Genomic DNA, 26,608 nt, shown 5'->3' on the forward strand with positions numbered 1-26,608 from the left:
ACCCGCGCGGACTCACAGTAATCACGCAAATTATAATTTTGCAGGTTTGATTTTTTTTACACGATGTTATTTCTTCACCGTGGAAATCTATCGTGAACATTTGTTGAGTACGTATTTCATTAGAAAAATTGGTACCCGCCTGAGGTTCGAACACCGGGTGCATCGCTCAACACGAATGCACCGGACGTCTTATCCATTAGGCCACGACGACTTCAAAATTAGCATTTGTTACGAAATTAAAATAATATATAATACAGAAGCCGGTCGGCCCCCAATTTGAAAACAAAAGAACAACGCAAACAAAACTAGAAACTCGTAATTTCCTTTTAAATTAAACATTATAAGAAAAAAACAAAAGTTCGAGCGAAATTCTGTTTTATTCTGAAAACCATGAGGCGGGATTCGTGATATCAAAGGTTTTTTGGTTTAACTAAATTCCGGCGGTCAAAAGGTTTTGACCGTACTACAATTTATCGAAAATGATCCACTTTAATTAATATCTCCTCGATATATAAAAATGAATTGCTGTTCGTTAGTCTCGCTAAAACTCGTGGAGCGATTTGGCTAATTTTGGTCTTGAATTATTTGTGGAAGTCCAGGGAAGGTTTAAAAGGTAAATAAATATGAAAATGCTCGATATTGAATAAAAATAACAATTTTGTTTTTCCTTTGATGTGTCCCCCGTCGGACGGATTCCATTCATTTGTTTTAAGTTTATTTTATACAAAAGTTTAGGTCTTTTATATCTCGATTGAGGCACTACGAAGTCTGCCGGGTCAGCTAGTAATGTAATATATATGTCAGATGTCTTCCTAATGATTTAGATTGATTAGATTAGCGTAGATGAAGTAAAGCGAAGAATCGCAGCGGACAGGCTAAAGAAAATATGGTAGAACAGGAACATCACCATATCCACAAAGATCTGGGTCGTACGAACTCATGTTTTCCCAACACTTTTATAGCCTGCGGAGACGTGGACGCGGTAGGTCTAGAAAAAGAAAGTCGATGCTCTGGAGATGTGGTGCTGGAGACCAATGCTTGGAATTTCATGGACCGAACTTCGGACCAATATCTCCATTCTTCAAGAGCTCGGCATTAAGCAGCATCTTTTGGCGCTCGTACATGGGCGCATACTATCATTATTTGAAGGTTTCCCGGCGGGGAAATAACTCCATAGAGCGCCTTGTCGTTCAGGGCAAAGTAGAAGGCACCAGACCTCGTCGAAGGTTGCCTGTGCGATGAGCCGAAAAATATTTATATCCTTGCTGGCAATGCACAGTCAACTGCAGAATTGTGTTGATATTTCAAGTCAATTCAATAAACATTTGTTAATCTATATATTAAGATTTAAAAAAATTAAATGACGATAGTGGTCAAGTTAACTAACCACATGATTTTTCGGGTTTGTGTCCTGCCGTAAGAATATATATTTTTTTTAAAAGAAAAGAAGAAATTAATACCACTATTAATTACTGATACATACCAAAAATTAACAACATTACTTAATTACACTTTATAATATCGACGGGTGAAAGCTTTAAGCGACATTTTTGCAACTTTACAGGTTTACACCATTTAAAGTTTTTAAATGGTGTAAACTTTATTGAAGTTCAAAATTAAAAACATCGAACTGTTCATGCTAATACCAAATGAAAAGTTTTTAGCGATGGAAATTGATCGACGTGGCTATGCCTCTCTCAATTCTAATGTCTGTTAGCGAAGAGAACCAATTAGAACTAGATAGATCGTAAGCTCTTCTAGCTTCAACGGTAACGAAACTTTCTGCTGTGTCACACCAGATGTTCTTACCTACACTCCCGTTTTTCACGATTTCGGTCTTAAAATCGAGAATCTCTAGTATTGCAGCTAAAGGATCACATTTATCTGTACGCATGCGCAGTCTCCAGGATACTGTGGCTCCAAAATGTTTCTTTGTTCACAATTCAACACCATACTCCGTCGTGGGCGGACTGCCTCAAATTTCCCGTGATCGCTTCCAAGCAGTTTGGTAAGTTTGTAGTTGTAACACTTAATTATAAGCATTCAAGTTAGCGTTGTGTTGTTTTGCGTGCGTTAATGTGTTTACATTCTGCTGTCGTCATTTTTGTCGTTGATTAAGAGACAAGCTCGAAGCCTATCTAGTGCTAAGTGATTACCAGACCCATCGATGTCGACTAGGGTTTATGCCGCCAATTTAATGACACGAGGTCTGGTTCGAACTGGCATTGGAATATTGTTAACATTTATTTTACTAAATCTAAAAAATGAAGGCTTTCATAAAAAAGTCTTAGTCTTAAAAGTACTCATTTATATAATTATTTAAATGTATGTTTGTCAGTGAAATGTCTTTTTGTCACATACCTACGGTTAGTCAAGAAATACAATATATTTTTTAACTTACCAAAGTCTGTGTCGATGGATGGACTTTTTTTAGGTATTCTTTCAAGTGAAAACTACTCGTCGGATTTTAATGAAACTTCACAATGTAATACCTTATACAACTTAATTATACACATAGTATATAATCCCGCCCGGGCGCAGCTGAAATAGCCTCTTAGACTACTAGCGAATGGATAGGGGGGGAAAAAAGCCAATTGTTTAAATACGAACATATTTGTTGAACTTATTTACACGTCACACTAATACAATCTTCAGTCTATTTAATCTAAAAACAACCAGCATGCAAGTTCTTAAAACAAAACGTCAGTTAACTTATATTAAAGTACATAATATATATATAATGACATGGAGTGTTACTGGTGGTAGGAACTCTTGTGAGTCCGGACGGGTAGGTACCACCACCCTGCCTATTTCTGCCGTGAAGCAGTAATGCGTTTCGGTTTGAAGGATGGAGCAGCCGCTGTAATTACACCTGAGACCTTAGAACTTATATGTCAATGTGGGTGGCGCATTTACGTTGTATATGTCTATGGGCTCCAGTAACCACTTAACACCAGGTGGGCCGTGAGCTCGTCCACCCTTCTATGCAATAAAAAAAGGATATTCTAAAAGTTGTTAAAGAACATCGAGATGTTATGTACTACAATCTCGATGTTAAAGAATAATAAAATACTTAATTGCGTTTTCTGTATAAATATTAAGAAAACAACACTTAAAGCCTTAATTTTCCACAAATTATTTTATTAGTACGAGGCATACCTTTTAAGTTTTGTCGTTTGAAGAAAAAAAACACAAGTAGAACCTTATAGTCCTTTTTATTGTTTTTCAAAGTATTTACCGCGTAGCTTAATACACTTTTCCATTCGCTCAAACCAGTTACATTTATTCCACTCTAAAGCGGGGGTGTTCGAAATGTCTGACTTGAAAGCGTCGACTGCTTCTTCACTTGACTGGAACCTTTGACCACGAAGACTTTTCTTAATTTTAGGAAATGTAAACAAATCGTTAGGGCTTAGGTCAGGACTGTATGGAGGATGGTCAAGAATTGCTACTTTTTCCTGCTTCAAATACTCAATCGTTTGACGAGCGCTGTGTGAGCTTGCGTTGCCATGGTGCAGGATGATGTCGTCGCTTTGAGTTAGATTTTCGAAGTTCCGCGATGACTTGTGGTAAACAAACTGTGGTATACCACTCTGCGTTAACCGTTCTATGTTCTTCACGGGCAATAGTCGCAACATGACCGGTTTTTCCAACGAACGTGGCCACCATCTTCTTTAAAGTGCTTCGAGAACGAACAACTTTAGTCGGCTTTGGCTCGTCTTGAAAGACCCAGATTGTAGATTGTTGTTTGGAATCAGGATCGTAGGCATAGATCCAAGATTCGTCAACACAGATGATGTCGTAGACGTGACTTGACCAAGAAGGGCAATAAAAATAACCTCGACATTAAGCACTTAACACAATATTCATTTATGTGTTCCATCATTTTATATGTAAAATATTATATAATGACAGTAAAAATCACGAGATTAATCTCCGTGAAATTACAGCTAATTAAATAATAAACTTCTTATTTGGACAGTCTTGCTTTAAAACGTATTCTGACTCGTTGGAGCTCCGTTAGGTACAACCAAACATACCTATATATACATATACAAAGCGAACAAATGTACGGTAAATTTTCTAATTATTGGTTCCTATACAAGTATCTAATTATAACATAAGAACATTTTAAAAAGTAGTATTATTATTATTATTTAAATTACGTAAATTTTCAACATTATAAGTATAATACAAAGGTGTTTGGGAGGCAGCGGCTTGGCTCTGCTCTTTGGCTTTGCTAATACCCATGGGCGATGGTAACCACTCACCAAGTGAACCATACGGTTGTCTCTCTACAAGGGCAATAAAAAAAACAAGATCATTTATAAAATGCTAAGTTTATTTCTTAGCATAATTTCTTAATTTTTTTTTTATTGCCGTATAGGCAGACGAGCATACGGCCCACCTGATGGTGAGTGGTTACCGTTGCTTATGGACGTCACCAATGCTAGGGGCAGAGCCAAGCCGCTGCCTACCGTTTAATACTCTCCACAAGCCTCGTTTGAAGAAGGACATGTCATAGCGCTCGGGAAACACCGTGGAGGGGAGCTCATTCCATAGCCGGATGGTACGTGGCAAAAAAGATCTCTGGAAACGCACTGTGCATGAATGTAGTGGCTCCAGGTAGTATCGATGAACTCTACTTCGGTGGCGGGCGGTGCGATGGTAAAAGCGAGATGTCAGTATCATCTTGAACAATTCCTCAGAGCACTCCCCATGGAACATACGGTACAGAATACAGAGGGAACCGAAGTCCCTCCGCAGACCCAGAGGTTCCAAACGATCCCTAAGAAATTAAATTATGTTAATAAAATATTAATATATAATATAAAGTGCAAAAACCCTTATATTGATGGGTATAGGGTTTTCCAAATATCCCTTTCGAATACCTCAATGAGAACCAACCCCTGTCAATAAGTTACGTAAAACATTCCACGGTTTCAATAGAACGACCCTTTAAAGGCGGGTAGACACACATTTTGTTCTATACATACCTTTTGTGTATATGAACATACCGATTACCGATGTTTTTTTTTTCTCTTTTTTACCATTTTTTATTTTTTTTTATTGCTTAGATGGGTGGACGAGCTTACAGCCCACCTGATGTTAAGTGGTTACTGGAGCCCATAGACATCTATAACGTAAATGCGCCACCCACCCTGAGATATAAGTTCTAAGGTCTCAAGTATAGTTACAACAGCTGCCCTACCCTTCAAGCCGAAACGCATTACTGCTTCACGGCAGAAATAGGCAGGGTGGAGGTACCTACCCGCGCGGTCCTACAAGAAGTCCTACCACCAGTTACACAAATGCACAATACTACTACACAAAATAAACGAATCGGCTGACAGACAAAGAAGATAACGAAAAATAATCTGTTTTTTTTTACTGATATTTCTTTTAACAATATCAAATATTATAAAAATGTATTTAAAACATGAGGCCTTAGAACTTATATCTCAAGGTGGGTGGTGCATTTGCGTTGTAGATGTCTATGGGCTCCAGTAACACCAGATGGGCTGTGAGCTCGTCCACCCATCTAGGCAATAAAAAAAATATGATAATTTTTGACAAGATTAAGTTTACCAGCAAAATTAAAGTTCCATTTACATTTTTTTTTAATATTCACCAGAAAAAATGAATCATATAATGACATATTAATGTAGAAAATGTTGTGCACAAGAATCTAAGTCATGAGGTATCGGTGTATATTATTGAATTTACTCCTCAGGTTAGAGCCCCGTGAGCTCACCTACTCGTTCTGCGAATCTAGTGTAATCCCTCGAGGTTACTAGAGAAGGTAGGAAAGAAAAAAAGCATTTGCGTTCACTAATAGATACATAGGTACTGCAAAATCAAAATGAGAAGAAAGAAAAAAAGATTTACGTTCACTAATAGATACATAGGTACTGCAAAATCAAAAAGGAAAGAAAGAAAAAAAGCATTTACGTTCACTAATAGATACATAGGTATTCCGAAATCAAAATGGGAAGAAAGAAAAAATGCATTTACGTTCACTAATAGATACATAGATACTGCAAAATCAAAATGGGAAGAAAGAAAAAAAGCATTTATGTTCACTAATAGATACATAAGTACTGCAAAATCAAAATGGGAAGAAAGAAAAAATGCATTTACGTTCACTAATAGATACCTAGGTATTCTGAAATCAAAATCGGAAGAAAGAAAAAAGCATTTACGTTCACTAATAGATACATAGGTACTGCAAAATCAAAATGGAAAGAAAGAAAAAATGCATTTACGTTCACTAATAGATACCTAGGTATTCTGAAATCAAAATCGGAAGAAAGAAAAAAGCATTTACGTTCACTAATAGATACATAGGTACTGCAAAATCGAAATGAAAAGAAAGAAAAAAAGCATTTACGTTCACTAATAGATACATAGGTACTGCAAAATCGAAATGAAAAGAAAGAAAAAAAGCATTTACGTTCACTAATAGATACATAGCGCTATGACATGTCCTTCTTCAAACGAGGCTTGTGGAGAGTATTAAGCGGTAGGCAGCGGTTTGGCTCTGCCCTTGGCATTGCTGAAGTCCATGGGCGACGGTAACCACTCACCATCAGGTGGGCCGTATGCTCGCCTGCCTACAAAGGCAATAAAAAAAAAAACATAGGTATTCCGAAAGCAAAATGGGAAGAAAGAAAAAATGCATTTACGTTCACTAATAGATACATAGGTATTGCAAAATCAAAATGGAAAGAAAGAAAAAAGCATTTACGTTCAATAATACATACATACATATGGGTATTGCAAAATCAAAATGTAAAGAAAGAAAAAAGCATTTACGTTCACTAATAGATACATAGGTACAGCGAAATCAAAATGGGAAATACTAAACATATTTATCAATCCGAGATATTGCAAGAGCCACCGTCGAATACACTGGGAACGATAGGTACGAGATAAATCTGCGCCGTCGTATCAATGACCCGTGCAATTTGTCGTTGATCTGCTTCCATCATCCGGAGGGGAAGCCGACATCGTCCATAAATTCTTTCGCTCCTCGACAGCATCACAGTTCACATGTACGCGGCATTCTTTATTTTCTATCTGCTGTAGTGGTCTCATGGCATTCCAGTATGAGGCTTCGTTTGGAAAACACGTCGCGAAACCAGTCAATGTTGCGCGCGATAGTTTGACTTGTGTTTAGTGCGGTGTGAGTGTGCCGTGAGCGGTCATGCTGTGTTCTTTATGTAAGCTCGTTTTTAATGTCTGCACTAATAATGTGCTCATTTAAGGCGTTGATATACATCAGGGGTGGCCAACTTGATTAGAACCCAGACTCTTCTGACGAGACATTGTGCTATCTACTTTTCCTGAAATTATATGAAACCATGTAGTTCAGTATACAAATAAGTAGCATATTTACTGTTATTACAAAAATATTAAAATAAACCTGAAATCTATATGTATATAAATGAATTGCTGTTCGTTAGTCTCGCTAAAACTCGAGAACAGTTGGACCGATTTGGCTAATTTTGGTCTTGAATTATTTGTGGAAGTCCAGAGAAGGTTTAAATGGTGAAAAAATATGTTTTCCTTTGATGTGTCCCCCTGTCGAACGAATTGCTTTTGTTTATTTTAAGCTTATTTTATACAAAAGTTTAGGTATTTTATTTATCGATTGAGGCACTACCAAGTCTGCCGGGTCAGCTAGTTATATAATAAAAGAGAACTATGGTAATTAACAAATGATACAAGATGAAGCTGATGCGCGGAGAAGTTGGTGATTACGTTGCGCAGTCTGTTTCTATGTATTTATATTTTTCTGTCTTGCCACGATCGACTGAACTAATAGCCACGATCGACCGGTCGATCGCGATCTACCGGTTGGCCACCCCTGATATACGCGAATAAAGTTGCGTGCTAAGCTATCAATGTGTACATATATCTTGGAATACCCAAAAGATATTTACTTATTGATGGGAAATCGTTTTTAATACGCTTTTATTAGCTTCAGATGTATAACGGAATCTTTGAACATGATTTTGACCCCGTTCAAAACGCCGGATTAACTCAAAATTTGGTATACTTATTAAGGACCGACGACAATTCAATATTAAAAAATAAATAAAAATAAATTGAAAAAAATAAAATACAACTAAAAAATTAAAAATAAATAATAGTTTAAAAATACTAACAAAATTCGCTTTTATAGAAAATCCAACTAAAATAGATTATAAATTTTAATAAATTTGAATTAAAAATAGTGAGAAGCTTTCGGAGAGTACTTAATGGTAGGCAGCGGCTTGGCTCTGCCCCTGGCTTTGTTGATGTCCATGGGCGACGGTAACGACTCACCACCAGGTGGGCCGTATGCTCGTCTGCCTACAAGGGCAATAAAAAAAAGCACTGCTCTTGCTAGGGCCAGTGTTAGCAACACTTCCGGTTTGAGTCCCATGACTACACGTTAAGGCGAAGCTAAAATAAAAAATAATATAAGCTAAAATAAGTTCATCCCGAGATCTCAATGATTAATGTTTGCAATTTCAATCGTTGTATGTAGACTAGTTTGAATAACAGAGCGGTCGATTTCGGAAGCGTCTAAATTATTAACCGACCATATGCCAATCAAGATAACAGACAGACCGACGTTTATAATACAGGCTTCATAATAAAATTGGGTTGTCCGATTCGTTTATGCCTACAAAAACAAAAATATTATTTCAAGGTGTTTAATCGTGTCACGTATGTTAATGTATATTAGTGATCCCCACAGTAGTCGAAATTCGACTATAATTAATTGAAATTAAAAGTTTAAACATTATTATGGCTCTATTGTCAAGCACTATTATACTTCTATAATAATACAGATTTCGCCATAACTACACTATAAATAAATAGTATTAAAGACAAACAATATTAATCTATTTTCAATTTAACCACAGACTAGGTATATAGAATAACAAAAGTTTCACAATTGACAATACACAAAGAGTATATTTATACGTATGTGTTGTGTCAAATACATGATAGTGTGTGTAATGTTTTCTTTATTGATTTAATGTATTTTTAATGCACAATTTTAAAAGAATATTAGAGTTCTGCACTTCTCTATGTTCTCTATAAGTGTGAGAAATTTCATACTCCTCCGTCCGCGCAATTTTCGTAAAAAGGAGTACAAAGCTTTTGCTTCACGTATTATTATATAGATTAATGAAAGAAATCGTCTAAAAATTCTTGGATAAGAGTGATTCGAAAGGAATAATGATAATTCATACGGGATTAGTTTAAAAATAATAAAAAATAGTGCATGTGAAACTTCTTTCACGTAACATTTGGAGCGTTGGCTTACTGAGCAATTTCACCCGCTCGGTGGAAGATCTTCCCTTTATCGTTACTCCTAAATATAAAACTGACCATATAGACCATACTGGGATCTTACTAAAAATCCTCAAAAAAAATAGAATAAGTCTAGCCGATTAGGAGAGCCGCATCGAAAATGTAGCTAACACATAATTTACCTTGTGAAAATTGAAATAATAATACAACCATCGTAGAATTTTAATTTTATAAGTCTAATTAAGGATCATCTCATATTTGAGTAGGATGTTGATGATAAAATGAGATTTAAGAGATGAGATCTTCAATATTGACAATTTTTATAAGTTGGGCAATGATTTTTGTTGGATTAAGTTAGAGATCATCCCTCATAATCGTTTAGTGCGGTAGGATTCTAAAAATATTCTTAGGACCGGGGTCTGTTCCCAACATCTGCAAACAGTCAAGTCTCTCGTACCCCGCGTGCCCCATGAGCGCAGAAACTTCGTAGGAGGTTTGGCTCCCTACCCGAAAAAAAAAGACCATATCCCAGGGCCGAAAAAAAAGGAAATTACATCCCCCCTTCTAACTAAGCCCATGGGTCATGCGTATTTCTGCCATAAAACTGAAATAAAGCTTGAAGAGTAGTCACTCTAGTAACGATACAATCAGGGCATCGTTACACTAGACGGGTAAGTCGAATCCTGGTCCTGGTTATGAGAGCTAATGGACATCATGAACGTGGTACCACCCTCCCCCTTGAAACATGAGGTTGAAGATATTGCCATTTAAACCGGAACGCATGATAGATTTATGGTCATCATAATAGATAGAGCGGTACCTATCTAGGCTGGCTCAAAATATGACCTACCACCATGTAAGCCCCATTGATCACGTTATGGTATCTGAGCTTCTTAGTGGAGTGGGTAGATCGCGAGTACCTCTACCAATTGACAGTATTATATATATATAATTTTTTTTGTTGTTACTTACTTTGGTGGACGAGTTCACGGCCCACCCGGTGTTAGGCGGTTACCGGAGCCCATTGACATCTGCAACCGGAAAGCCGCCACCTACCTTGAGATATAAGTTCTAAGTTCTCAATATCGTTACAACGGCTGCCCCACCCTTCAAACCGAAACGCATTACTGCTTCACGGCAGAAATAGGCAGGGTGGTGGTACCTACTCGTGCGGACTCACAAGAGGTCCTACCACCAGTAAAAATGTATGAACCAGTATATGAAAATATATGTACCTACCTGAACATAAAGAGGCGTTATTATTTCTATTATAGAGGCGATATTTTGTAAAGATATAAAGTACATGGCTTCGGCAACGAGACGTAAAAATGTATGTCGTAAAAACGGTGAATCACCTTCCGTACCCTTCAGAGTGTGAGCGCAGTAAATATGACCTTTTATTGGATACCGTTTTATGGATCTCCATTCCGAATTATCGTTTTAATATAATCGAATATTCTTATCTCTATCTATTACCAAAATGGACGAAATTTGACCAAAACCCAAATCGCACTAACGACCATTTCAAGAAAATTCATACAAGTTCCGACTAAAAATATTCGGTGCGTTGGTCTATTGAGCAAAGCCCTGTCTTTCGCAATTTGCTCCAAGTCATTTTATTTTTGGTTCAAACTGGTATGTAAAATTATACCTTTCACTCTTTATTTTGCGCTCTATATGCATAAAGCTATTTAAGCCTATTTAGGAACTTTTTTGGGCTGTAAAGTTATATTTGTAATATTATGTAGTATATTATAATATACCTAATCACTACATAGTATAAAACAAAGTTGCTTTCTCTGTCCTGTTGTTAAAATGTTGCTTAAATCTTTAAAACTACGCAACGGATTTTGATGCGGTTTTTTTAATATTGAAGAGGAAGATTTATATGTATAATAACATCCATTAAACAGTGGAGAAATCAGTAATAAATTACAATTTCCGAAGCGAAGCGAGGGCGGGTCGCTAGTACAATATAATAGTTCAACGGCAGCCATGTCATGGCAAATTAGAATAACATATTCAGTAAGATAGTGACGAATTAATTTCATTATGAAACTGACTCATTTTGATTGAATTACTTTTTCAAAATTTCAGTTTCAATTTGGCAATTTTTTGCGAAACAGTATTATTGTCACGTGACATGCATGACTACTGCAACATTTTAATTCGGAATCAATAAAAACCGTAACCAATGTACATTCATTTGTTTTGCAGAATCTCAACAACATACTTCTAGCCTTCGTACATTATATAAAAATGTTGATTCAGTTTACTTAATCTAAATTAAAAGTAAATAAAACGAAGGATTGGTACGAAAAAGTATTGGATTGAAAACAGAAGAGAGAACAAGATAAAGAGATGGACGTGAAAAACGATGATATTGAACTTAGCGTGCAGGGAACAAGCAAGCCAAGGTAAGGAAAAGTTTATATTACCAATACGGCGTAATGTAAGTTCACATTCTCACAGTATATTGCCTGGTTCTATCGCGAAACTATCAGAATCCAAGTGGTTCAGCAAAGCTCATGAACATACTAAGGCGATTGCAGCCACCCGTCTTGATACGTGAACCGTGACGGTGATACCAGCCCATGCGGGTTTATGGTATGCCCTATCAGTAATATTGCTGAAATATAATGTTTTTGGATTTGGTTTTATTACATGGTTTATTTCCTCTTAGACAAATTTATACTTAGTTTGCAGGGCTTGATAAAAGTAATAGGTTAGGTTCGAGATATTTAAAAGTATGTCCATTAAAAATCACTTAAATGGTAATAAAAACTTTCGTAGTGACGTCGCGATCAAATCCAATTTGCCGGAGCGAGAATCCTGGGCCAGCAAGCTAGACTTCATCCTTTCTGTAGTTGGCTTGGCCATTGGACTTGGTAACGTTTGGCGTTTCCCTTACCTCTGTTACAAGAATGGCGGGGGAGCCTTCCTCATTCCTTACTTCCTTACACTCTTCCTCGCTGGTATACCGATGTTTTTCATGGAACTGGCCATGGGACAAATGCTGACGATTGGAGGCCTCGGCGTTTTTAAGATCGCCCCGATTTTTAAAGGTGAGTTAGATTCGATAAATAATCTTGAATTTGTGATTTTAATCTCATAATGATTTTTGAGAGAATGAGTATTGGATTTTATTTTATCGGAATTAAGGATCAGTTTAGTCTGAACCTGTTTGGTAGATTTATTGAGGCAATATTAGAATTTAGAATCGTAAAATTAGAATTTAGTTTGTAGATAATACTTTATTATAAAAGATAATAAAACTGCTTACTCAACAAAATTTCCATGGTTCGAAAAAAGATACAATAAATCTTTTGTCGTGGTGATCCTCAGTATCGTCTTCAGGATATTAAACAAAATAATTCATATTATTGTATTCCATGGGATTTCTTGAAATTGCTAGTATCCTAAATACGTCCCCATTCGAATTATTTAAAACGGCTCAAAAAGTTATACTTTTTAAACAGATACAAAATTAGAACTCCGTAGTCGCGCTTAATAATGCATTTCACTATTCAAATTGACTTTGAAGCATTTGTAAATATTTCGGAAGGTCAATTGGATTTTGGAAATGTCACAAAAATTCGAACCCAAAATCTAGAATTTATCGATCAAAACTTCAATCAATTGTAAAATACTTTTTTGTTACCTTGAACGATCCTTTTGGAACATCCGAAATCAATTTGCAATTCCAATTTAGAATGATAAAACGGGATTTTGAAACAAAGAGACAATGCGATAATCTCGGAATCGTTTCTTAGATGCGATCTTTGAAATGTTTCAACGCAAAAGAGTTAATAATTTCAAACATCTTTAGCATTTGATTCATTTTAGGTTTCAGAAACAGAAGATCCAGATTACGCTTTGATTTATTTTTCGTTTTCAAGCTGATACATTTTTAGGTTACTGTTACCTACTAGTCTATCTTAGAATAGTATTAATTATTGGTAATGGTGGTTGCGTTTTAATCCGGTATAATTATGTTTTTTAATCCGGTAGTGGATGAATTCGCGAAGCAGCTGCCTTTGACTGTCTCCTTCGGAAGCGCTTCAAAAATAATGGATAAATATTGAATATTTTGTATTACATGTATGTTTGAGATGAGTCTAGAAAATACGTTTACCGCATTTCCCACTGCCGAGTATCTTATTTATAAATTTACAGAAAAACACTTTAGTAGAATAAAAAGCGCAAAATAACTCGCCATTATGGTTTTGACCATTGAACTTTTTTTATTATTATTTTATAGGCATTGGCTACGCTGCAGCCGTGATGTCCTGTTGGATGAATGTTTACTACATCGTAATTCTGGCCTGGGCTATATTTTACTTCTTCATGTCGATGCGTTCAGGTAATTATGCATTCCAAAAGTGTGCACAAATATATGCTATTATCGATGGTAGGACGCATTGTGATCCCACCCAGGTAGGCTCAACTGAATATTTTTGCCGCGTTGTCACGCATTCCAATTTGAGGAAGTAACAACGCTTAGAGAATACAATTGAGATTTCGGGATCACGTTTTAAGGTTGACGACGTCATACACATTGTTAAGTCTAACTCCCATAATCTCAGCCCCAGGTGGTTCCTGAGGTAATTTTTCCATCTCGTATATAACGTACCCTTTACAAATAAAAAAACAAACCATCCATTCGCACTCATAATTTTTTTTTACGAATTTTATGAGCTTTGCTTACAGAACGTGTTTATAGAGTATTATTTGTTAATAAATAAGCCTGATGATTGATGATTCAAGTATCCATTACCTTCATTCAAATATACCTGTACCTAATTGTTACCACGCAGATGTCCCTTGGCGTAATTGCGACAATTACTGGAACACACCGAGTTGCGTGAACCCTTACGATCGTAAGAATCTGACTTGCTGGTCTAGCAAGGATATGTCGACTTATTGCATCCTCAACGGCAAAAACTTCACCAAAGCTATGCTCTCTGATCCGGTCAAGGAATTTTGGGAGTAAGTATATATCCAATTGTTTATCCTGTGCACAATTTAACTCAGTATATGCGCTAATTTGCGCCGCTTTGTTGACCGATTTTGATCCGATAACCGCCAAACTCACCAGATCACACACCAGGTCCATCTGAAGATTTTCTAAAAAATTCATTTAAATCAGTCCAGCCATTACGGAATTAAGTGGGAACACACATAGACTTTAAATATACGTATATCTGTATATATTAATATTGTCAAGCTATTGTGAGTAATGTTTTAGTGTTTTAGGCATTATTATATTGGACAAGTTAGCGATTAAAACAGTATGATTGACGCATATTAATTGAAGTTTTTCTACACAACACTTATAACAGTTTTTGCAACTTCTTTTTGTTCGATAGTTTACGGAGCCTTATTAATAATACATTCAAACCGATTTTTTTATAATACTGAGTTCTGTGCTGGGAGTTGGCGCCTGTTACATCAGCAATAGATAGGAGTGAGATCGTCAAGAATGCTGGATAAATAAGCGTATCATAAATACGGACTAATATCCTATTCTCCGTTTTATATATAGATCGATTAGGGAATTTTGCAATATACCTATGTAAGAAATACAACTTTATTAGAATACTTATATTCCTTAAATTTTTCTTAACCTGACCTACTAATTAATTAAGATTTAGAAGCCAAAAGAAGTGTCTTGCTAAAAAAATTCAAATTGTTTGATGGAAAACTTAGTTATAGAATTGGAAAAACTTAGAAAAGGAACGAGGACCACGAAATCTATTATACCACTTCTTCTTCTTCTCAGTCGTATGCACTCTTGGCAGAGTGGTCGTGGTCATCACTTGGGTTGGTGGTGCGCTTCACCAGACGTCGCCATTCCTCGCGTACCGCGGCCCTTCTTGTGCACTCGTTAACGGGACCGTTTAGAGCTGCCTTTATTTGGTCGGTCCATCGTAACGGTGATCTGCCGCGCGGTCTTGTACCCTCTATCATGCCCTGATGCCCATTATACCACTGACTATGTCTAAGTCAAAGAGTAATATGAAATATTTGTACTACATTTTGTACTACATAGGTTGGAAAATAAAAACAAAATCTGCAAGCCGTATAATTCCACAGACGCCGCGCCCTACAGATTTCATCAGGCATCGAGCATATTGGCAACATCCGCTGGGAATTAGCCGGGACCTTGCTTCTCGTTTGGGTTCTGTGTTACTTCTGCATTTGGAAAGGAGTGAGATGGACAGGCAAAGTTGTTTACTTTACTGCACTGTTTCCATACTTTTTGCTTACCGTGCTGTTAATTAGAGGTAATTATTTAAAAGTAAATTAAAATTACAACTCCGGACGCTTAAATATGTGTTTACGCATGATGTTTACAAACATGCTTTTTGTTTTTATTGCGTAGATGGGTGAACAAGTTCATGGATATCTATCTAGTTAGGTGGTTATCGGGGCCCATAGACCTTACATGTTGAACCTGATGTATTTATTACGGTATATCTGTAAACCCAGAAAATTCATAGTTAATGCAATAAAGCTTACAGCACACTAGCACTGGATAAACCCGCTAAGTCTATTTCTGAAATCAAATAACCATTGGTTAGAAAAGAGTGTCTGCGTGAGGATAGACTGTGTTGAAAAGAATATGAGAGAGAATGGTGTGAATGATGATGATATTTTGATGGCTCTGAACAGAAAAAGAAGACATCCTGCGCCAACATTGGGATAAGAGGAAGAAGAAGAAGAAAGAAAAACGAAATATTTGGATCACATGCTTTCAGGCGGATGGCAATGGTTATGTTTTCGTGATCGAATATAATATCGTGATTTCTATTTCTGAGAATTACTTACTATATAATTAATTAAGTCGAATTGCGCGTCCTACAAATAAAATATCGTTCGGAGAATAAATTTTTCAAAATCCATAATTAAAAAATGGTTGCCTTTCATTCATTCACCTTTTCATTTAAATTGCCGATTTTTTAAATTTTTGATGAAGACACCTTTGTGTCTAAAATCCATTACTGAACCCACCGTTTTATCGGCCAGGTATAACGTTACCGGGAGCCTTGGAAGGGATAAAGTTCTACGTGATGCCAAACATGTCCAAGCTACTGGAGTCTGAAGTATGGATTGACGCTGTCACTCAAATCTTCTTCTCGTACGGATTAGGCCTGGGCACTTTAGTAGCTCTTGGTAGCTACAACAAGTTCACTAATAATGTTTACAAGTAAGCCTTGGTATTTTTAATTATTTTATTTTGTTATTAATATTAAGTATGGGCACAATTTGGCAACCGTTACAGAGAAGTTTTATAGTATATCTTACATTACTTAAATTTTTATCCCATAAAATACAAGTGATTAACTCGTTTATGTGGCGAAACAAGAGTTAAAAGAGCAATTACGAAAAACCTATCTCTGGGGTCATAAGTGAACTAGTGGGTCCAGTTACTATTAGTTACCACTTGGCCTATGGTCCAGTTATTTATAGTTAAACTAACGAGAGGGCTACCGAAGCTACCACTGTCACACCTACCATTTGAGCAACAGAACCACACCGCTTCGGACAACAAATTCTGATATTACTTCTATAACTCTGACTGATTCGGTGGTGCTATAGTTAGTTCCCGTGAATGTTGCTATAAGGTCGTTTGATTCCCACATCGGGCAAACGTTCATGTGATGCACACGTTTGTTTGCTCTTTGTCTGGGTGCTAATTATCTACATTTACACGTATATAAGTATGTGTGTGTCAATCTCTGGTACCCATAACACAGGGAATCCTGATACGAAGCCAGATGACCATGCGTGATTTGTTTCCAGTTATTTATTATTATTTATAAGCACTACCTTTATAAGATTACTAGCCGTACTCGCCCGCTTCGCTGGGCATCTAAAATTAACATTATTTTTTATTGTCATTATTATTAGGGAGTCCAACACTCATATAAATATAAGCGTATCCATTAAGTACATGTATTTTCTACATGGATACCAAGTTTCGGATTTCGGATCGGATGCATGGTTTAGTAGTTATAACGGAACATCCGTAAAAACACTGTAGATTTATAAATTATAGCTGATCCCGTCCGCTTCGCTAGGCATTTAAAATTAACATTATTATTTCTCACCCCCCACAAAGATTCTCATCATTAACACCCCCGCAACTGGTGTAGGGAGTTCAACACTTATATAAATATTGGCCTATCCATTGAGTACATGTATTTTCTACATGGATACCCAGTTTCGAGTTAATCGGATGCATGGTTCAGTAGTTATAACGGAACATCCGTAAAAACCACTGTAGATTTATATATTAGTTTAAATAATGATTCTTTGTTTCCCAGGGACGCTCTGATAGTCTGCTCTGTTAACTCCAGCACGTCAATGTTTGCTGGTTTCGTCATCTTTTCTGTGGTTGGCTTTATGGCGCATGAACAGCAGCGTCCTGTTGCTGAAGTGGCCGCTTCTGGTAAAGTTGGCTTTTCTGTGTTTCCTATTGCATTTCCATATCCAAAAGTATATAACGTAATACATGTATATTTTTGCAACTTTACTGAAGAGTCAATTAATTTTAAAGTTTGCAAAAAATTTCATAACAGATAGCTATTTGAATGTGGTAAGCTTAATTGAAGTTCAATTAAAAACAGCGAATTATATTGATAGTAATACCCAATAAAACGGACATTTAATTACAAAGATAAATGTCCCGTATTAAGCGAAGTGCAGCTTAAACCAAATAGCCTTTCACCCCTCGATATAATATTAGAGTAGTTTTTTATGGCCTTACTAAGAAGATGAGCATACGGCCCATCTGATGGCCAGTGGTTACCATCGTTCATGGACATCAACAATACCTAGTCTTACAGTCATATGACTGGTTTAACTCAATATATTAGTTTACATCCATTTTATCCCACTTACATGGGATATTAACTAATGGAAGATTTGTGTTGAAATAAAATAAATATGACGAATGATTAATGGTGAATTAATGATGCGGAAACGAAGAATAAATGTGACGAATATAGAACGGACGCCGAAAAATTAATAGCCATATATCATCTTCGGCATTAAAACTGTATAGTCTCAAAACATACTAAATTTTACAGGAGAGTGTTGTAAAGGTTTAACATATTTATTTATTTATTTAAGGATTACCGACAGGGTTTACAGTACGACATAAAATAACATTGACATGTATAAAGCAATTGATAACTGCAACTCTAATTAGAGGCAATCACAGCATGCATTACATTAACATATATTATTATTATTATTATTTTTTTTAATCATCATCTTTGCAACATTTATTTTTTAGTTTTTTTCAGTTACATTATCTGTCTTTTAAAGTAAAGTAAAATTATGTTTTAATTTTGTTAATAGTAGTCAAAATATAGGTAAACTAAAAAAAAAAACTAAAACTAAACTACGCTCTTTTGACAGTATTTATGAGAAAAATACTGGTGATACCAAATGATTCCGCATATTAACTCAATTTCGAATATTTTCGGAAACTGTACACTTTTAATGCGAAAAGACGATATGTATATTTCAGAGTAGAATTTCACAAAGCTCCTTCTGTTTATTTTTATTTATATATTTTGCATTTCAGGTCCGGGCTTGGCATTTCTGGCGTACCCATCAGCCGTCCTGCAGTTGCCAGGTGCCCCGCTCTGGTCTTGCCTGTTCTTCTTCATGCTACTCCTCATTGGCTTGGACAGCCAGTTCTGCACCATGGAAGGCTTCGTGACCGCCGTCATCGACGAATGGCCTAAACTCTTGAGAAGGCGAAAGGAAGTGTTCATTGCAATTACTTGCGTTATTTCTTACCTGGTCGGATTGTCTTGTATCTCTGAAGTGAGTTTATATGAATTATTATTGACTGTTTTTTTTTTATTGCTTAGTTGGGTGGACGAGCTCACAGTCCACCTGATGTTAAGTGGTTACTGGAGCCCATAGACATCTACAACGTAAATGCACCACCCACCTTGAGTTATAAGTTTTAAGGTCTCAGTATAGTTACAACGGCTGCCCCATCCTTCAAACCGAAACGCGTTACTGCTTCATGGCAGAAATAGGCAGGGCTTTGGTACCTACCCGTACTGACTCACAAGAGGTCCTACCACCAGTAAAAAGCAGCAAGCAACTTCAAATAAAACTAATTTCCTAAGAAGTGCCCCCAGCAAAACTATCAAACTGATAAAACTTTAACCTCATATCTCAAGGTATGTTTAATCCAATAAAGGCCGTGAACGCATCTACTAATGGGAGTCAGTAAAAATCTTCCCATTTTACACGAAATTATGCACAAAGATCTGGTTTCAGTTAGCAAAACACCAATTTACATTTAGGCTTTGCTAATCCCTAAATGCCAGTTGAGTTGTATCTTTCTATCCATGTTGACCCGTAAGATCTAAAGAGTAAATTTGCCTCAATTCAATTATTGATAATCACTTATATTAAGGCGCTGGTGAAATAATAAATATCTCTCCAAAATTCAATATTTTAACAATTATTTTTACGGTATTGACTCAATTAAGTCCAGCGATTGAATTTCGACCATAATCACTGACACCTCAAGATTTTAATTATTATTACTTTGCCTTCAAATGTTCTCGAAAATATAGTATAACATTTTTGATAACAATAAAGCTCTTTACTATAAACTAAATAAAAATAGGTTACTAGTACTAGGTAAACAAAATAGGTTGATATTCTTATAGGAATAAATATTTTAGTTTAAAAAAACTAAAAAAATACGCTTGTATAGAAAATCCAACTAAAAAATAGAAAATAAATTTTAATTAAAAATAGTGTAAGAAAAAAAGATTTTATTGTAAAGAAGCCTGGGGTGCTTTTCAGGATATTATCAAAATAGCCCTTCTACTCATACTGTCCATAAAATATTTATCACTACTGATACCATGCACCCACGCTTTTACTTACAATAAAATAATTTTTTCTTACACTATTTTTAATTCAAATTTATTAAAAATTTTTACATCAAGTTATGAGCGGTACTGTTGACTTCCAATCCATCCTCAATAAATTCTCTTTGAAGGTGCCATCCAGGTTGCTCTTTTGACCTACTCCTCGTCTAACTAACCTTTATAATAATCTAGTCAGAAAAGTTGAAAACCTTGACATATTTGGTGATTCCCTTCCAATATTCAAGAACAAAATTATAAAAAGTTGTTGTTGAACCTCAGCCTCAGCCTTGGTCTGAGTACTCGGGTATTACTGTCCTTGTTGTCTTTCTTTTGTTTTTAATTTTTTATTATTATTAATAGTATTGTTAAATCTCTATTGATATATTAATCTAATGCATGCTATGATTGCCTCTAATTAGAGTTGCAGTTATCAATTGCTCTATACATATCAATGTTATTTTATGTCATACTGTAAACCCTGTCGGTAATCCTTAAATAAATAAATAAAATTTAATTTTTATTTTTTAGTTGGATTTTTTTTTTGGAAAATTTTTGGGGAATTTTAGTTGGAAAAAAGCGTATTTTGTTAGTTTTTTTAAACTATTATTTATTTTTTATTTTTTAGTTGAATTTTATTCTGTAAATGTAAACACTTTCTCATAATTCAATTTTTAGTTGAATTTCAATTTTGTTTTTAAATATATTTTTTAATATTAAATTGTCATCGGTCCTTAATAAGTATACCGAATTTCGAGTTAATGCGACGTTTTGAAGAGGGTCAAAATCATGTTCAAAGATTCGTTACAAACATAGGTACATACGTCTGAAGCTAATAAAAGCGCATTAAAAAGTACCGAGATTGGTCATTTAAAACTAATTATATTGTTTTAGGGTGGCATGTACGTTTTTCAAATCCTCGACTCGTACGCTGTCTCTGGTTTCTGTCTGCTGTTCCTCATTTTCTTTGAGTGCGTCTCCATCTCGTGGGCCTTCGGTGTTAACCGTTTCTATGACGGGATCAAGGAAATGATCGGATACTACCCAATGATTTGGTGGAAGTTCTGCTGGGTTGGATTCACTCCTGCCATTTGCATTGTGAGTATAGTATAGTAAGATCGGATAATTTTATAATAAATAATTTACAAGTATTTTAGTAAAATCTACCTGATTTGTGACTATTTTTGACGCCTGATCTATTAAATACTATCAAATAAAATCAATCAATAAATAACTCAGCTCTTTAAATTAATATATTATAATAGAACCTTATATGTAAGTAAAATTTTAAATAAAAAGTTCCACCAAAGTAGAAATTAAAACTGTATTAGCATTTAGAACACTTAAAACACTTCACAAACACTTTAAAATTCTCAATTCGCTTCTTCCGCTTCGCTTCAGGTGATCCGTTCGCTGTTTCTTTTCGAGTGGTTCCGATTACTAATTAACTATGTGCCATCTCTGCGACGCTTTTATAGTCGATACGACATTCCCAGAATTGTCGAGAGCATTTTTCACAAGTCGAGCACTTTCGTTGCGTACTTCCGCTATCTGATAATAGATGACATTGTACTTCTCGAGCGTTCTAGATGTTACTAGATTCTTTTATATTCGTTTCGGCTATTAGGCGATAGATGGCGTTACTCTTACCGGCGTAACAATACTATGATTAGGTAGTGATTCTGAAAATTCGATTCATTCTAATTATCTGGGCCGGGGCTCTCAAATACCAGCTTCTTCCATTTGACTCCATACAGAAGAGAGCCGTTCGGATTGTCGATAATCCCATTCTCACGGATCGTTTGGAGCCTCTGGGTCTGCGGAGGGACTTCGGTTCCCTCTGTATTTTGTACCGCATATTCCATGGGGAGTGCTCTGAGGAATTGTTTGAGATGATACCAACGTCTCGTTTTTACCATCGCACTGCCCGCCACCAGAGTAGAGTTCATCCATACTACCTGGAGCCACTGCGGTCATCCACAGTGCGTTTCCAGAGATCTTTTTTGCCACGTACCATCCGGCTATGGAATGAGCTCCCCTCCACGGTGTTTCCCGAGCGCTATGACATGTCCTTCTTCAAACGAGGCTTGTGGAGAGTATTAAGCGGTAGGCAGCGGCTTGACTCTGCCCCTGGCATTGCTGAAGTCCATGGGCGACGGTAACCACTCATCATCAGGTGGGCCGTATGCTCGTCTGCCTACAAAGGCAATAGAAAAAAATTATAATGACAACTTTTTAATTATCTGCTCCTAATAGTTTATAGAATTAAGTTATGGCTTGCTTAATATTCATAAGCATTTATGTTTGGTTGTTTGATTACCACTACTGTCACACTACATATAAGTTTTCTACCAATACAAACGTCTAGGATTATTGTCGTAGAATAATAATGTGAGTGAGAGAGTGATGTTCAAAGAAATGTGGTTCATTGAATTTCAGAGCGTTTTCATCTTCAATCTCGTGCAGTGGACTCCAATCAAATACATGAATTACGAATACCCCTGGTGGTCCCACGCATTCGGATGGTTTACCGCTTTATCTTCGATGTTGTGTATTCCTGGGTACATGGTGTACCTGTGGCGTGTCACCCCCGGAACCTGGCATGAGGTAATTTTTTTTAATCATATTATTTTAAGGTAATAAATAAATAAATAGTAATAAATAAATAGGTTACGCATTGTGGTTTGACGGCTGAGACAGCCCATAGACTAGACATAGTTAGAGACTAGATATAATAGACACACAATTGAAACTTGAACCTCAGGATTCAAGGATATAGGCTCCCACGTTTTAAGTAAATGGGTACTGGGAAACTTTTAAAGGCAGTTCGTCATGAGAACGCCTGTCCATTAACTGAATGTTTTTATACAATATTAGCTGTACCCGTCCGCTTCGCTGGGCATTTAAAATTAGCATTATAATTTCTCACCCCCACAAAGATTCTCATCATATAAATATTAGCCTATCCATTAAGTACATGTATTTTTTACATGGATACCAAGTTTCGAGTCAATCGGATGCATGGTTCAGTAGTTATAACGGAACATCCGTAAAAAACACTGTAGATTTATGAGTATAGTTTTGTAAATTAAAAAAAATATTAAAATCGGTGATTATTTTTTAAGAAATTCAACACGATCGTACGCATTCCCGAAGACGTGCCATCTCTACGAACAAAGATGCAAGCTGAAGAACAAGCAAAACATGGCAAAGCTTAGAGCCGCGAACATATTTACGCAAGTTCATGATAAGTTTAAAATGGGAATATTGATTAAAACAAACCAAATAAATTATCAACATAAAAACATCTGGAGACGAAAATCATTTCTTGCTATTTATAATAGTATATATGTAATGTAGTTAAACTATTTTTTGTATCGCAACGCCGCCTGCGATATAAAAAATACGATGTGATTTCATTTTCCATATATATATTATTTTACAACGAACTTGCATAGTTTCTGAAGGGTTCCTAAAGGATTCTAATGAAAGTATAACAACAAATCGAAAGATCCGAATGTTTTATTTTCAGTAAATAATAACGCATTTGTACACACGTTACAATGTAAACAAATATATTCTAATATATTACGCACAAATATAACTTATGACGTGCCAAATTATATGCCAATTTATTTAAAAGATAATAAATAGATTATATGATAAATAAATTTATTTACATAAAAATATTTAGATCCCCGTCATAAAACCGGGCAAACTATTTAGTCAAATTATTTAGATGTTACCCAAAATATTTATCTCGAATAATATTTTTGTTATTTAAAAACATTAATATTTTAGCGTAAGACAATTTGATGACTTTCCGATATCCGCGACGCGTTCACGTATGTTCACATTATATGCTGTATTTTTAATGTATTTTTAAGTATGAATGATATTAATTATTATTGTCTTCCATGTAGCTAATGCTTTAGATTAGTTTTAAGATATTATGTGGCTAAAATCGAGACAACAGAAGAATACGTGCACCGAAATTCTAAATAATTTGTGGCTCAAACGCAAATTCGGTGACAATATTAAATTTTGTTAAATAAAAGAATAAGTAAATTAATTACTTTCCATAAACAAATATTTCTACATAACTGAGAGAGAGAGAGAGACAGAGAGAGAGAATACACTTTATTGCACACCAAAACACAATTTACATTCAAAAAACAATCAACTGAATTGACTATAAAGGCATTGTCGTAATTTTAGCCACGTTTTCATTTATAAGCTCAGCCTAGTATTTTCTAGAGTTATACTAAAATACTATTTTATCCTTAAAGGGCTAGTTTATGCTAATTATTGATGTTTAAAATGAATAAAAATTATATTATGATTAAAGCGCACTTCGACGCGTGAATTTTGAATCTATATGGTGTTAAATGTGAATGTATTAGTGTTCTAAATATTTAAAAAAATACTTAGCTGTAATTTATATTATATACTTAGATGGTTAATTAATAAATATTTAATCTTGTTATTTGATTATGTTAATTAATTTTAGTTTGGTTAATCAGCTTTAAATACCATTAATTTATAATAGCCTATTTAGTTTAGTTTAAATATTATATTTTATTCGACAATACTAATGTGTGAGACCAAAGATATTTGTGCTAAAATTTAACAATCTTCTTAACTTATACTGTAGATGACTTTTATTAAAATTTTGAGAAATTTATCTTTGAACAATATTTTTAATAACTCTTTTTACATAGCCTGGGCTGTTTTTAATTCGTTCTAAAAGTTTGTGTAATATGTTTTATTTACAAGACTTAATCTTATATTCTCTATTAAATAAGAAATATTATATTCTGCTGTACTCTTTAATAAAAGAACATCATTTATTTTTCGGTAAATTTTTAACATTCTTCTTTGTTTTTAAGAATGTAATGGAAACTTATTGGTAGTTGATAAAATGTTTACAAAAATTATTAAAAACTTTAATCAATTTTGAATGTTATTCTATCGGTTTATTTTAAAAGTGTTTAATAGAAATTAGAAATTTTATTCTAGTTTGTAATCTTATAGATATTTAAGAATTAACATTCTGTGTAATTTTATCTAATCAATAATCATTATTACTTATTTAGTTGGTAAATGAATATTATTATTATTATATGATTATCTCAAAACAATATTGGAATCAGAAATAAAAATACTGAAAACAGCTGCACAAAAAAATAATTAATAATGATGAAATCGCTCCTTAAAATAATTTACATGAATAAAAATCATTTTAATACTAAATTCCTGTAATAGATTTATTTATTTAACATCTATGTTCCAGAAAATTTAATTAATGTAATAATCTTCTACACTTATTTTATTTAATTTATTTTATTTACACTTTAAATTTTAAGTGAAGCTATATGCAGAATTCTGGTATTTAGGTAATTACTTCATTTAGAGACATAACATTACAGTTTAGTATATTTCTATATTGTTTTTACATAAATTCCAGTACCATTTGTATTGTTTACTAAACTTGAGCGATTAGTTACATAACAAATTCATTCATTAATAATAATTATAGTAGTCGTTTTCGTTTCTTATTTGATTCAATAATTTCAAATATATTCTTATCGGTTGAGTAATTCATAAATAGTATAAGGCATTTAGTCATTTTGAAGTAAACAACAAATTGAAACAGAACATTTTGAAATGGAGTTATAAATTTAAAAATACCATGAAGTTTGACCCGCGTGTACCTCTAGACCAGGGGCTCCCAAACTTATTTTGTCTACTGCCCACTTTGAGAATAAAGAATTTTTTAGCGCCCCCATTTTTTAACCTACCTAAAAACCACTATGGCGAGAGCTCAGTTGGTATCTAAGAGTCCTCCTAGATGGAATTACAAATTGCCTCTCAAGCCTCTACACAACGCCCCCATTTTTTTCTGAGTCTTTTGCCGCCCCCCTATAGGCCTGCAGCGCCCACAAGGGGGCGTTATCGCCCACTTAGGGAAAGGCTGCTCTAGACTGTGACGTTAACCAGGTCAAAGATACTGATCGTATTGGTTTGAGTATTCATGATCAGGGCTTTCCAATCTTCTGCCAAATTTTACCGAAAGGTTGAGGACAAGGATGCAAGTCGAAAGGAAAAAAAACCAAACCATCATTTTGTCAAACGAATTTTTAATTTAAATGTTTTCCAATCGTTATCATTTAATTATAAAATAAGACAAATGACGTTAATATTACGTATAATGAAAAACTTCATAGCATTTTTAAAAGTAATCAATAATCATATAAATACATGTTATTTCAAAATGTAATTAAATGTTTCTTAGTCAATCACATATCGTAGAGAGAAAAAGTGTTTTGTTTTTTAGATTCTATATTAAATCATGAAAATATATTTATTTGTTTAACTTAAAA

At 34.9% G+C, this 26,608-nt stretch overlaps 1 protein-coding gene across 2 annotated transcripts; it reads left to right on the plus strand.

Annotated features, from left to right (window-relative positions):
• The first annotated feature begins 1,948 nt into the window (after nucleotides 1-1,948).
• Nucleotides 1,949-26,608, plus strand: LOC101742290 (sodium- and chloride-dependent GABA transporter 1). 2 transcript variants are annotated; one of them, XM_021353650.3, is made up of 12 exons: nucleotides 1,949-2,008; nucleotides 11,530-11,729; nucleotides 12,106-12,377; nucleotides 13,574-13,675; nucleotides 14,130-14,301; nucleotides 15,409-15,599; nucleotides 16,342-16,522; nucleotides 17,643-17,767; nucleotides 18,911-19,155; nucleotides 21,120-21,323; nucleotides 22,665-22,832; nucleotides 23,351-26,608. In XM_021353650.3, exons 2-12 carry the CDS (start codon nucleotides 11,674-11,676, stop codon nucleotides 23,441-23,443), a joined length of 1,809 nt encoding a protein of 602 aa, XP_021209325.1. In that variant the 5' UTR covers nucleotides 1,949-2,008; nucleotides 11,530-11,673; the 3' UTR covers nucleotides 23,444-26,608. The 2 variants fall into 2 exon arrangements, with proteins under 2 accessions (XP_021209325.1, XP_004923491.1); XM_004923434.5 differs by lacking the exon at nucleotides 1,949-2,008 and adding an exon at nucleotides 7,024-7,223.

This window comes from Bombyx mori, chromosome 27 (genome assembly GCF_030269925.1).
Source record: "Bombyx mori chromosome 27, ASM3026992v2".
Taxonomy (NCBI): Eukaryota; Metazoa; Arthropoda; class Insecta; order Lepidoptera; family Bombycidae; genus Bombyx; species Bombyx mori.

Bases quoted from the DNA above. Each gene is read 5' to 3' on its own strand.
- LOC101742290 (XM_021353650.3), top strand. From the start codon at position 11,674: ATGGACGTGAAAAACGATGATATTGAACTTAGCGTGCAGGGAACAAGC. The intron at 14,302-15,408 runs GTAAGTATATAT...ATAATTCCACAG, and splicing joins CCGGTCAAGGAATTTTGGGA to ACGCCGCGCCCTACAGATTT. The intron at 17,768-18,910 runs GTAAAGTTGGCT...TTTGCATTTCAG, and splicing joins TGCTGAAGTGGCCGCTTCTG to GTCCGGGCTTGGCATTTCTG.